The sequence below is a fragment of the Eutrigla gurnardus genome (assembly GCF_963514095.1).
Source record: "Eutrigla gurnardus genome assembly, chromosome: 17".
Lineage (NCBI taxonomy): Eukaryota > Metazoa > Chordata > Actinopteri > Perciformes > Triglidae > Eutrigla > Eutrigla gurnardus.
Window position 1 is genome coordinate 11311202 of NC_139928.1, and position 14173 is coordinate 11325374.

The 14173-nt window shown below is 41.4% G+C and overlaps 1 protein-coding gene across 1 annotated transcript; it reads left to right on the plus strand.

The window, feature by feature from the left end:
* Nucleotides 1-1999: 1999 nt before the first annotated feature.
* sla1a (Src like adaptor 1a) lies at nucleotides 2000-6462 on the plus strand. The gene is made up of 8 exons (XM_084032153.1): nucleotides 2000-2141; nucleotides 2582-2669; nucleotides 2927-3026; nucleotides 3226-3312; nucleotides 3524-3627; nucleotides 4506-4637; nucleotides 5012-5141; nucleotides 5611-6462. The coding sequence occupies exons 2-8, from the start codon at nucleotides 2606-2608 to the stop codon at nucleotides 5810-5812; spliced, it is 819 nt and encodes a 272-aa protein (XP_083888279.1). The 5' UTR covers nucleotides 2000-2141; nucleotides 2582-2605; the 3' UTR covers nucleotides 5813-6462.
* The last annotated feature ends 7711 nt before the right edge of the window (nucleotides 6463-14173 follow it).

Here is a 14173-nt window from a genome sequence, read left to right on the forward strand (position 1 = left end):
TAACCTTAAATACCGAGTTGCTGCTGTTGAGTTGAGACAGTATTAGACGTACAATTCCTGTGTGCTTCTTCGAAGGAATATTTATCTCTCAGAACTCACCTCACATGACACACAGCAGGAAGTCAACTAAAGGAACAGCTCAACTATCTGCCTATCTAGTCTGTCAAAAACTCCACAGTCACGCCAATTGGAAGGGTTTAAATGATCCCCCTATTTATCTACTTAATGCTCAAAGACACTAACTTTAACTATAAGGCTGTTTAATTGCATCACTGTCTAGCAGAAAAGAAAGGTGGCCTCATGGTCCGGACTGATCCAGGCTTTAATATGGAAAATACATGACATGTTGTCTAAAATGTGGCATAGAAGAATATTCTTATGTAACCAGATCTGAGACTTCAGATATATTCAGTCTCTCCTATTTATTATTTTTTTTATAAAATAAAAGTTCTGGTTGTAGCTTGATGCAAAGTAATAATTATAGCCTACTGGGATTCGTCACATTTGTGGAACTAAAATGCAAAATAAAGGGGAGCGTTTGCAGCGTAATACATCATGCACAAACCATAGATCCCTGTAACACAAAACATGAACATATGAAGATGTACATTTCATGCGGACTGCGATGTATCTGAAACCGATTGGTTTAGGTTCCCTAACCTGGAACTTGTGTGAGTTATTCCTGGATACTTTCACACACACCAGAGGAACGCAGCAGCTACAGATAACACCAACATATTTCCATCTTCCCCTCTGTAGACCGTACATGCTACTTTCATGTTTCTGTGTCTGTCACCTACAGAGCAACACTCTTTTTAATAGTTAGAACTCTTCACAGTAAATGTACCTGTTACTGCTTCAGCAGAAATATTACTACGATATAACAAACATTCATTTCTGGGGGACATTAAGAAAAGATAATTCAGTTTTGTTCTACTGTGTAACACAAATCGTTTAAATGCTTTAGTTAGTTAGTTAGTTAGTTAGTTAGTTAGTTAGTTAGTTAGTTAGTTAGTTAGTTAGTTAGTTAGTTAGTTAGTTAGTTAGTTAGTTAGTTAGTTCGTTAGTTGACATCATACAGGGATGGCATATAGCATAACATACAAAGTACAAACATGTACATTTAGGCCAATTTGGCTAGACATACTATTAATACTATTAAGCACTAAGTTTTGTGAAGTACCGTTTTTGCAAGTCCACTCATACAGCATTGACTATATTGTAAACTGTGCTTATATGTTTTAATTGGCTCATGATTATTTTCATTTCAGATGAATATGCACATTTTTTTGATTAACTGAATATAGTGTGACATTTTGGGGAAAACATTTCTGTGCTGCTGACATTGGGCGAAAAAACAGTTCACAATTTCAAGTATGACATTCCAGTAGGAAGTCACTATCATCCAGGAACCAATCATTTCCTGCTGTCTCTGCTTGTTGCTGAAAAACTGGTTAGGAAATATTCTCACAAAGAACCAAAGAACCATTGTGTTATTAGTAAGTTTCAGATGTGCTGAGGTGGATTGTGTTCATGTTGGACAAATCAAATACCTACAACAGAGAGCTGGAAAAAGTTAACACTTGATGTCTTAACTGATTGATAAACGACTCAAATGATTAATTGATTATCTCAATAGCTGATACAATTTCTGTCAGTTGACTAACTGACTCATTTCAGTTCTAAAGTATGATATAATCGTAATAATTTTTCCATAACAGCAGTGATTGGCTTTATTTTTAATTATAATACATGTCATAAACTGAGAATGATCTGGACATGAACAAACATTTTTACATATAATTCAGTAGATTCATTAAACAAACAAAAAAACATTCGCTTTCATAAGTGCTTTCAGTTACTCTAAACAACTACATCCAGAAAGTTGTTATTGTGTCTTATGTGTGCCTCAACAACGCAACACTTCTGCAGGCCCTCTTCCTCATTTCATTACAGGAAGTGAGTGTGGAGTCAGACGCAGCACTGTCGTCACACTCTGACAGGTCATTGCTGTAAACTCTTGTGAACATGGTACTACTTCTCCATTAGCCGACTCCGCTGCTGCTGCCGCCACCATGCCCTGCCCGGGCCACCATCGCTCTCACCTCGCTTGATGCCATCGCAGCAGACCAGCCACACTGGTGAGTGGGCCTTTTATCACGCCGCCTGCCACCCACTGCCAACATGCACATAGTCTCTGTATCGACGGGACAGCTTTCTCTCCATATTGGCGAACTGAACACCGTGTGATGTAAAGCTAGCAGGATATGTTGCAATTCAGGGTAATGTAAATCATGTAAATCAAATAAAACCTGGTCAACGGGACCAGGTTTTATTTTTGCAATATATGATTTTAAAATGATTGATCACTGTGAGTAGTGTGCAGACAGAGCTAGGTGCATCTCAGCTTCCACATTCTGCATAGAGTTTATCAGCTGAAACAGTTTCGATGGTCAAGTTGTAGGAAGTTCAACATGGTGGTGGGGATGCAGCAACACGGAGGTTATGGGAATTTAAAAAATGCAGATTGATACATGAGTAGAATGTTGATTAGAGTGTATCTGTTTATCTGCTACTTCAGGCTGGAGTCTGGTCCGTCTGGAGGATGGGGAATATGATGCGAGGCGTGAGTGCCGGAGACAAGGTGAAAACAGACAGCTCTTTAAAAGGTAAGACGGGTCCCCTTCCTTGTTTTTAGATGACATAATAGGATTTTGCAGAGTGTGTAGTGGATGCTTTCTCCACTGCAAGAAACCATGTTTTGTTTTTTACGTCAAATTAATTGCATGTGCAAACATACTTAGTAATAAACCATTCATGAATATTCAAAACAAAAACCAAATTAATTGGCAATCATTCCCGAGATTTCGCAGCTTCAATCGATGAATTGTCTGTGTTTTAACTCTGTAAATATTGTTCTTGGCAGGTTGTGAGGACGACATGATGGTGGTGCTTCAGGACTACCCGTCACATGAAATCAGCGAGCCCATCTTCAGGATGGGGGAGAAGCTCCGACTCATCTCATAGTACGATCATGCTTTCTTGATTTTAAAAAACCCCAAAACAATCCACTTTTCTGATCCATATGTACATTTGGTAGATGTAAAATCTCAAATGACTATGAGGAAATGAAGTCTCATTGCAATGTCATGCCGTAAGTTTGCAGTATAGAGAAGTGTTCACAGAAAAAGGTCAAGTGTTGATTCCTCTTTGCTTCTTTTTCAGCGAGTCTTATGGTTTGAGAGTACGCTCTGTCCAAACACAAAAGGAGAACTACATACCCAAAAGCCATGTGGCCAAAGTGTACCATGGGTAAGAATAATATACTATATATGACTCCATCCTATATAATCAGCCTGGAGTGTTTGAACTAGTCTGTTTGAACTTGCTTCCGATTGTAAACCGCAAAAAATCTTTTTCCACTTGTACTATCTGAGATCTCTTTCCGTCTTGAGGGAGATGTTAGTAACACAAGATACCAGTCGGATGAGTTTTAACCCATAGCATCTTCTTTTTTGGTCAGTTGGCTGTTTGAGGGGGTGGAAAGGCAGAAGGCTGAAGAACTGCTCTGTCTTCCTGGGAACAGAGAGGGCTCTTTCCTGGTGCGGGAGAGCGCCAGAGAAAGAGGTGAGTGCAGCAGCGTCCGCAATCAACTGGGCTGGTTTGGTTTGACTCTGGATTTCTCTGCATAGGAAATTAAAACGCTCGCCAAAAAGGAAGCACGTGGGGAGATGAGATCAGCACGACGTTGGGACGGAGGGATGGAAAAGACAAAACAAGATGCAATCTAATCAGATCCAAATCTCGAATGGAGAAAATCGCATTCACGGATGTTTCGAAGTTAATACAAAAATTCTTAGGGGACTCGAAATAAGAGGAATTAAGGATTTGGAATGGAGAGATAAATGAGCTAATCCCTTTCCTTCCTAAATAAACCCAAGGTGGCAGGGGATCTTTGATGCATGTCATTACCATTTGCTCTAACGGCATGTTTTTTAGTCTGTAAAGGCAAAACAACCAAAAATAAGCTGAAAGAATAGACATTTTGGGAAATAGGCATTTTCACTTTGTTTGAGTCAAACCAGCCAAGAAATAGTCAGGTACCCAACCCCTGTAAAAACCATAAATTGTTGCCTTACACTTGCATTGTACAGATAAAACAAACAAATTGTGCAAATTGATCTTTAGAGATGCAGGTAAATATATTTTTCCAGTCTTAAAGCTCAGTTAAGATAATCATACCCTGGCTGTCGCTTTGCATTCAGACTTATAATCTTCTCATCTAACTTTGAGCAAGAAAGCAAATAAGCGTACTTCCTGAAAACTATTTAAAGGACGTGTTCGGGGAACCACTTGTTTGAGGATACTCCCCTTGAAAAATGTGTGGTCATATTTTCACCTGAAATTTTTCTTGACTCAGGATGAAAAAATCCACAGTGACTAAGCATGGGAGGAGATGATTGATGTTCACATACGTGCACTCTGTGTGTGTTTCATCTCCTCAGGTCTGTATTCGCTGTCAGTGAAGCACATGATCATTAAGCACTATCGTATCCTCAGACTGGACAACAGCTGGTACTACATCTCCCCTCGCCTCACTTTCCAGTGCCTTGAAGATATGATCAACCACTACTGTGGTGAGTGGATGCACAGCTAAACAGAAAGGACAAACAACAAACAAAAAGGAAGCAAGCACCACGAGCCACAAACACACACACACACACACACACACAGAAAGAGGCGAGCACGCTAAGCACTGAAAATAACATCATGTTCCTAATATAGAACATATCTGTATCACAACAGGATGTGAGATAAAATATGCACGGTGGATAATTACTGTTTTAGTTCTGGGCCAATGTGGATCCCCTCCACACGCCCTCCAGAAGGTTGGTTTCGTGTTTTTGCCTGAGCAGGGTGGAAGTAGTAAATGAAAATTATGCAAAAATGTGAAATGTGAGTTTGTAAGCTGGTGAGCAGTATTTTACTTCCCCTATCTTTGCCTGTTCAGACTTTGCAGATGGTCTGTGTTGTGCATTAACCTCCCCCTGTCTGTCGGAGACGACCCCGCCGTCAGCTGCAAACCCCGGCGCTCCACCTGTAGTCATGCGACCCAAGTTTGACTGGAAGAAGATAGAAAGGTACAACAGGGGCTTGGTTGGTGATGACATCAACCAGTTTTCATTTGTCAGCATGTCAGTGCTTGAAGATTCTGTCAGATTATAGCTTATTTGTTGTCTAGTCTTGTACTGTAAGAGAAAAAAAAATCATTTTCAACGATAAATCTGCTGATTACTTTCGCAAATATTCAATTAATTGTTGGACAAGTGTGAAAATTCTCCATTATAATTTCCCAGAGCCCAACATGAGTTATTCAAATTGCTTGTTTCATCTAAAAACATCATAAAAGCTGAAGATGTTGAATTTATCATCATTTATAAGAAAGGAAATAAGCAAAAACTGGAACCATGTTCTCTTGAAACAATATCTGAAACAATTAAGCGACGGCATTATACATATTTTTAATGCTGGTTTTTCACAAGCGAAGGAGAACATGTGAACATTAAGATGCTCTGCTGACACCTATGTGTTCATCACCTCCTTTAACAGGGGACAGCTGGTCAGCACAGAGCGTTGCGATGACAACACGGTGAGCTTCGGAGTCAGGAACAGCATCGCCGCTTACCTGTCCTTCTCTGGGAATCCAAACCCTCCGCAGACCAGAGCACAAAGCAGGAAGAAGAAGAGCAAGTCGTTTTATGGGATCCCTGAAAACGCCCACGGAAACATTCACTATGAAGAGGACTTCTAGAGACGGTTCAGACTCGAATACCTTCATGTTGAAGACAAGTACAGGACATCCTTCTCTCAGATCCACAACATTTCTTATGTTTGCGATTGTGTTCAACATCCCAGCGATATTGCATGGCCACTTACACTCTGCCTCAGCTGATAAGATGGACCTTTATGGAATGAACTAGACGATTGTGCAATTGAACTCTATGTATTCTGCATGTGAAATACAAACATCCCGGCAATATGGCAGTAAAAACGACACTTAAATGCAATGAATATATATATATAATGATAATATATATAATGATGAATATGCCCAGAACCATAGTTAGCATCACACTGGTTCCCTCGACTAAAAGCCAACAGGATTTTTCCATTCTAACTTTTGACCATACAACAAACTCACGATCACTTGAATTCAAGTCATCACCACTAAGCTAAAGTCATCATTCAGTCACTTGTTAGCAACCGCCTTAAAAGCGCCTTAAATACAAAGACAATTCAAATAAACAAGAGACTTCAAGATGAGGGAACTGGAAGTGCACGAGTGCTAACTCGTAACCGGATTGTAGGACTCATTCCTGCAGGATTCTGCCGTAATGTGTATGAGTATTACTGTCTGTCAAACTATTTTTATGTGTTCGTAATAAATATTATGCAGCCAAATTGTTGTGACACCGGCCTGAATGATATATTTTCACCTTATTGAGTTGATTTGAAAAATGTGAGCAAACAGCAGCTTTTTTCCACTTCCACCAGATATGGACCAACATTTGACTTTTAGCTCTGTTTAGGTCTCCACCAACTCCTGAGAGAAATATTTGACTTAACTGCTAAATGTTCCACTATTTTCACAGGGAACTAACTCGTTAGCCGTTTTGGTTTCGGTTTAAACAGCTGCCCAATGCAGAGCGGTGGGCGTTCACGTAAACAGTAAAGATGCAGACCATAAAACCGAAACAATGAGTTAAAAGACACTAAAACGCTCTGTAGAGCTAATGTTAACTGCAGATTCAGGTGCCTCAGTAGGTCTGCCACTATCAGTTTCACATTAAACATAGTCATTTGTCAACAATTCCAATATTCCAAAATGCTGTAGAACAATTGAACGAATTACTTTAAGTCTAAAATATTTGGTGTTGATGAAGTAGAAGAAATAATCCCTTGAATATGTTTCATTTCACTGATGGAGTAAGTAGATGATACAAGAGGGTCAGTTTGCGGAAACAACAAGTTGTGTTCACTCTGTCACCATAGCATCAGTCATTTTAAGCATCTGGGAACCTTTTTATTTTTCAACAGAATCCAGGGTTAAAAGCCTGAATTCCTGAATTCAAATTTCCTCACAAACATCCAGCCAAACTGTTCATATCTGTTGATCTTCCTCTGTCCAGATATTTGTGCCGGTGTGACATTCTCACTAATATCATATTGTCACCATATGACAGTTTTACTGAACAACAATTTAATAAGATGATAAATAACGGCACATTGTTAATGAAGGAGTGCATACATAGACATTCATCGCCACTGCAGTAAACAGAAAGACCTCAAATTAGACTTCCCTTTGGTATTTGTGCTTGAGCAACTTCCTTTTCTGTTTTTAAGAGCTTGACCCAACATTTTTAACCACTAACCCCAAAGAGCAGACTACACGTGAAAACATAAGGTCTAAATGGAGAGTGCATGTGTCCTTATCTATAGATTTCTGCTCCTTGCTGGTGCGTCTGAGTCAGACAGTAAAGATAAATTGTCTGAGAATGTCTGCAGAAGCTTGCTGGAGTCTGCTAGTCAGTGAGGAAACAGTAACTAAAACAAAAAAGTTCTCTATCAAATATAAAGCAGTGGTTTCCAGCATGGGGGTCGGGACCCACACTTGTGGTTTTAGGATGAACGTGGGGGTTCTCAAGAGGATTACACTTCATAGGGAATAAGAAACATTTAAGTTCTACAACACAAACATATATTCATTTTTCAAAACATTCTCTACCGTTTTTGTCTCTTCGGGGCTCTAAGAAGATTAAAATCAAGGGGTCTAAGACGGTAAATATCGCTTGCATCACTTTTGCAAAAAATGCATGACTGCTTGCTTTCGTTAAATCCATGAGCCAACGCCGACTAGTTAAGACGAGGTCAGCACTTTCATCTCAGTTTAAGAGCAGGATCAAATACGTGTCCGTCCTCGTTTTAAAGTCTCGTTAAATGCCTGCAAGTAACAGACTGGGAGAGAAGCAACGTCTGTGTGTGTGTGTGTGTGTGTGTGTGTGTGTGTGTGTGTGTGTGTGTGTGTGTGTGTGTAACAATTAGTGATGCAGGCACTCACATACATCTGGAAGCCTAGTGCTGCACCATGCGGAGACTGTCGTCCAGTCAGCATTACTCACTCTCCAGAGTCCAGACCACGTGGAACCGGCCTGAAAACGGCCGACGATCATGCTTCGCTGTTGATATCATTCATTGAGGTGAAGCAAAGGGCAAAGTTCGAGAGTTCTCTGAATCACAATGAAGGCGTAGTTGTGGGAAACATATTTTCATCAAAGGCCACATACGTGATAAAATAAACTCCCTTTGACTGATCTACTCATCCATATTCACATCAGTCATCACTTCCCTGCAGTCATGGGAACACTTACTGTAATACAGACGCAGATAAGAAAGACAATACTCTGTAAAAACACATCTGGGAAAAAACATAGGCGCTCAGTGGGGTGAAGAGCGGAAGAATTTCCAGCGCGTGTTGTCTTATGAAAAAAAACCCCCCTGTGTTCAAGACAACTTTATGATGAGACAGAAGGGATTCCAAGTTGAATCCCTTGTTCTCCACATGCATTTTGTTTGATGTTACAATGGATGTAAGTACCAAGTTAAACACTTGAACAATGCACACTAGCCCTCGGTTGTTTTCTTTCCCTCAACGAAAACATGAAGAGGAAGTAGAGTTGAGGCCCGTCCGTGTCTCTGTCTATAGGAATATCTCCCATCGACAGTGGGATAAGTGAAGGAAATTAAGAGATGGAGAGGGATTCTTCTTCCTCCAGTCTGTTTTCTGTTAATCAGCCTCCTCTAATCTCGTCACATCCTCTCTTCTGCCCCGAGGCCCAGCTGTCCAAACCTCTGACTTCACCGTTTTCTACACTGGATGCTCGTTGCTGAGCCACAAAATATCTATAAATGTTTGCTTTGCTCAATCCAAAACACATTGTACTGTACTTCCCCCTTTGTTATCATCTTGTATGGTGTCGAGCTCTGAAATAAAATGAGTCATTTCACTCTGGATTCCTATCTTGCTCTATAGACACAAGGTGGACATACGTATGGCAGCTGCAGATTGAACGATACTTGTGATAGTTTTGCTGAGAAACAGAGAAATAGTCCACTAGAGCCAAAAGCAACACATCCACTTGCGATTGCTTTTGACCATTTTCACCAAACCGATGAAATCCCCCAAAGGAGCACCATCAACAACACTGTGTGTTCTTTTCAGAAACAGCACATGAGAACATGTCCGAGACCAAGCGCCTCAGCCAACACACACAACCACGTCCAAGGCTGTCCGGAGAGCCAGAGGAAAACAAACAAAAACCAAACTCTTCAACAACAAAAAGCTCCAAATGTCCACATCTTTGCCAGGGTTATAAGTGTTCTCATGCGACCGGCCAGGAGTCTGTGTCTGCTGTCATTCCTTAAGCCATTTCTCGTGCACGATGCCATGACCTGAGGCGGTCTTTGTGCTCATGAAGTTCTTTTTTTAGGTATTCTCTAATCTGAATATAAATTAGGCAAACAAAACAGCAACAATCGCTGCAAAACAGTGCTGTGATTTCATTGATGCATCAACATTTGTCATTTCTGAGTAATGAAAATGTTATTTAGCTTGTAACAACTGCTGTATTGAGTGACCATGATAAAGTTGAGCAATACAGGAACGTTGTGAAAGTATATAGAAATGCTGGGAACGGGTGAAACCTGAGAGCATATTTTTTGAAAGGGAACAACCACGTAGATCTGGAAATCTTCTGTCAGGCAGAGCGGAGGTACAAATGAGCTTTTCTGGGAAGCCGTTTCAGGGTGGATATTTGGATGAGAAGGAACAACCTGGCTCTGCTGTCATTCAACCGCCAGCTGAGTTCGACCTCCGAGCATCCTGTCTGCTGCTACGCTGCGAGCAAACACCAGGCGGAGACTTCCTCTTGGAGAGGAGTTCACTTTCCGTGAGGAGCCTTTCAAAAAACGTTTGCCACGTGGCTTCTTACAGATAATTAAGGCAAGCACAGCACAGGCACTTTCTAATTAGGAATTGTTGGTAAACCTAAACAAGCCCAGTTGGCGACTTAATATATATGCATATATCCCTTTCAGTGCCTCGTAAAAGACATCTTGTTAAATTTTTACTGCTCTGGCAAATGAAACCATGTGGTGAGAATCCAAAAGCTGAAAGCTCTTAATACCTGTGAATTGTTCCTCTTGTGTGCATGTGGATTTGGCGTCCCACCTGGCGTGCTTTGCATGTTCTTTCCATTGCCCTCAGCTCCTGTTGAACCCCATCCGTCTCTGGAGAATGACAAGCGAGAGGACGGCTGTGAGCAAATTAGTGTCAGGAATGAAGCACCTGAAAGAGGAACGGAGGGGAGTAGAGGTGGATGTGGAACACAGAAATGTATAATTGATGCAACCAGATCGACTAACATGTGACCTCTCAGATTGGACATTAAATGATTCATAAACACTATTTTATCCAGTAAAAATACAGATCGTCTTTACAGAGCTTAAGATGAAAGTACAGTCAATCAGTTGAGACAAACCAGTGAAGACCCCCTCCCCTCTTCACACCTCAGAGGTCAAAGTGAAATGACATCACTGTTGGGGGAAAACCCCGCCTGTTCTCCAATGATTGCATGTACGGGAACCATGTTGGGCTCCCTTGCGTTTTGTTGTTATAATGTTTTTCAGATAACATCAACAGTGATGTAAGAGGCTCTAGGGGAGTCCTGCTCCGCTTCCAGGGACACCTAATCCCTTTCTCTCACACCGTTACTGAAGACACGCTAAAATAACCCATTTAAAACGCTGATAGCTTTCCTTTATGATGTCTGCTTCACTGACTCTGGTCATGCTCTCTGTTAATCACGGTGTTGCTCATGCAAACAACCATCTTGTGTACGTAGCCGCTGTCGTTTTCGCTGTGATTAGGATTGTGTCATCACCAGGAGACACCTACTGGCAGGGGAGGGGTCTGTCTGTCTGTCTGTCTGTCTGTCTGTCTTCGGCATCACAGTCGGCGGGACAATTCATCAATGTAATGTGTTTATTAATACCGCAAACCCAGCAGTGGAACAAAGGAGCAAGGAGTTCAATGCAAAACAGCTTTATGCTCAGCCGATAAAGACATCTGTCTTGTTTCCACGGTAACAATAAATCCACAAGCAAGGCAGAGCAAAAATGATGCGATCACTTGTCATCACATCATCATTCAGTCTGATAAGATGTATTTAATGTATTGTTACCTTGTGAAGGGAGGATGTACCACTTCATGTTACTAAAGCGAACCATGATGTTGCCAACACACACACACACACACACACACTCACTTTTTCAGAGCCCGGGGCCTCACTGCCTTCGGAGAGCGGGCCAGAAATAACAAAGATACTCTGACATGATTGATAGCAGCTAATAATGAGTTGATGTGGGACCATTTTATCAGAGTTCCTCGCTGCATGTCAGCACATTCACAGACAGCAGACTGATGATTTCCATCTTCTTCAGCAAGACAACAGATCACTGTGACACTTCCAATGATCATTCCACCAGGGAACTCAAACACTAAACCCACTTCAACAACATTACACTGAAATTACAGCTCGGTAAATGAAACCCACCATCCATATCAGTGAATCAAGGAAGTTTGAAATGTGCCATTTGGAAGCATATGACTCTGCTCTTAAATGACAATCCAGGTGTGTGTGCCTCGATACTTTCCAGGAAAAAAAAGATTCTCTAAGTGCCGCATACCTCTCTCTATTTTACGAGACATGATCAAACAATGAGATACCGAGGGAGAGCCTGGATTGCATGCAATTCTCCTCCTAAACAATGAATGGCTGAAAGTGTGACTGATAGCTTGTCTGCGTGAACCACTTAGGGAAAAAAAGAAATCCCCCTTTCGCGCTATAATTCTCTCCGTCTGCCTTACAACACAGGAATACTTCATCCATCTATCTGGCATTAAAACACAGCTAACTGTGTGCCACGAACCAGGAAATCCTCAAGAAACAACTGGTATTTCTCTAAGCGGCCATGCACGCATCACACCCATGATTAGAGCTCCTCTCCTTCCCTTATCAGGCTCTGCTCTGGCACCGAGGGCCGGCTACGGAAAGACGTTGGACAACTTCCATGCGGAGGGAGAGATCGTTGGAGCCAAACAGACAAAACAGCAGGCCAGAGAAGAAGGGAAGCTCTGCTGTAGTGGCTGACGTGGAGCTACGCGTGTGTGTCACACACACACACACACACACACACACACACACACACACACACACACACACACACACACACACACACACACACACACACAGAAGCCTGTGCAGCTGGAGACACTCGAAATGCTTGTCTGACAGCCAGCCAGTGAACCTCGAAGTCGGGTCTTGAAGTGGGGGAGACACAGCAATGGTTCATTTCAACAATATTGGGGCTTGGGGAATGTATACAGACTGACAGATACATGTAGGCAATGAACGCACGGATAAACAGACACACACACACACACACACACACACACACACACTCTTGCGAATACCAATGTCATGGAGGTCACCTGCTTATCATCAGGGACCTTTTCCCTCTCAAACCAAGATTTGAAAAGCAAAATTGTTTCTTGTTACCTTTCAACACAATCTCCTCTGACTGAAGATTCACTGCCAAATCATGACCTCATGTACGCAGCATGTTCTGATTATATTGCTGAATATCTGCTGCAGGGTTTTCACATTAAGGACGGCCTTGTTTATTGGAAATGCCTGATGCAAAATCGCATATCCATGAGATACTCCCCTTTGTGTCCACTTACGGACGGTTTTGTGTTAAATCTCTGGATTAATTGCAGCCCGCAGCCGACCACAGACGGAGGAGTAATGGAAAAACTCATTACGATAGGTCTTGACAGAAATACTTTCCAAGTCTTGGTGGTGGTGAGTAGATGCATGGAAAACTCATTGTGCCCCCGAATATCAGTCTCTCTCTCTCTCTCTCTCTCTCTCTCTCTCCCTCTCTCTCCTGCATCTTGTGCTTTCTTTTTCCCAATTACGTGACCAAGATGAGGTCATCTTTCCCATGCTAATCCCTGAAAAATGTTCACTAAGCATTGTCCACATTGTGCAAGTCGCAGCATTGAGCCAGATGTGTTCGCTATGTGATTGGTCTGGGTCAGAGAGGGGCTACTTCACAGATCCAGAGACAGGAACAGTCTCTCAGTCCTGCATCAGTTCCCTTTTAGACCCTGTCATTACATAAGGTACTCGGATGCAGACTCAACATACTTTAATATTTATCTGACATCTGGGAGAATCATTAGTCGCGGAAAGAAATTATACGTAGTTCAAAGTACAGAAATTGAGCAGTTGATCAAAAATACTGTGCGATACTATATAATATTGTTTAGATGGTTTGTGCATAAACAAATTAATCTTAATTAAATGGAGGTATAACTTTAGTTTAAATATAGGGAGCTTTACTAACAACATACAAAGGATTTCCAACTCAATAAACGTTGATGTCGTCTGAGGAGTTTGCATGTGTAGACTTAAATCACATTGACTGTAGGGTTTATTGCATTTGTTAGCAGTAGTCTGACATCTAGTGGTGAATGTGAAAATTGCTTTCACAATGGGTCCAACCAGAGAAAATTGTGTTTGTCCATAGAAAAGAGAATTACTCTACCATTAATATAACTTGTAATGTCTGAGAGATGCTTGTTCACTTTATGTGGTTAGCCTTCCTGCTCACACAGGTTTTCTATAGTGGGACATTAATCCCCTAACCTGCTATGCTATCCCTATAAAAACACTTCTGGATCATTTGTCCTGTAGAAATATTTCGAAATATTTCAGTTCCAAAGAAGAAAGTTTACTTATTTTTGTACTTCAATAACAGTATTTTTACAGTAGTTTTGCATATGTGTCTTTAGAGGGTACATTTGAATAATATCTCTTATCAAAGGGCATTTGAGTACCAATTGGCTCCAGATGAAGGGAGATTAATGCCACCTGGGTCAAAGTGGCAGAAATTCCAAAAAGCCTTTCTGATTGGCCACAAAAAAGTGCTGGGGTATAAAAGGGCTTGGAAGACCATAAAACTGTTTAGTCTGTGGGTTTTCTGTCTT

Coding starts and splice junctions, on each gene's coding strand:
- sla1a (XM_084032153.1), top strand. CDS start 2,606: ATGGGGAATATGATGCGAGGCGTGAGTGCCGGAGACAAGGTGAAAACA. Junction 3,313..3,523: donor GTGGCCAAAGTGTACCATGG/GTAAGAATAATA, acceptor TTTTTTGGTCAG/TTGGCTGTTTGAGGGGGTGG. Junction 3,628..4,505: donor GGAGAGCGCCAGAGAAAGAG/GTGAGTGCAGCA, acceptor TCATCTCCTCAG/GTCTGTATTCGCTGTCAGTG.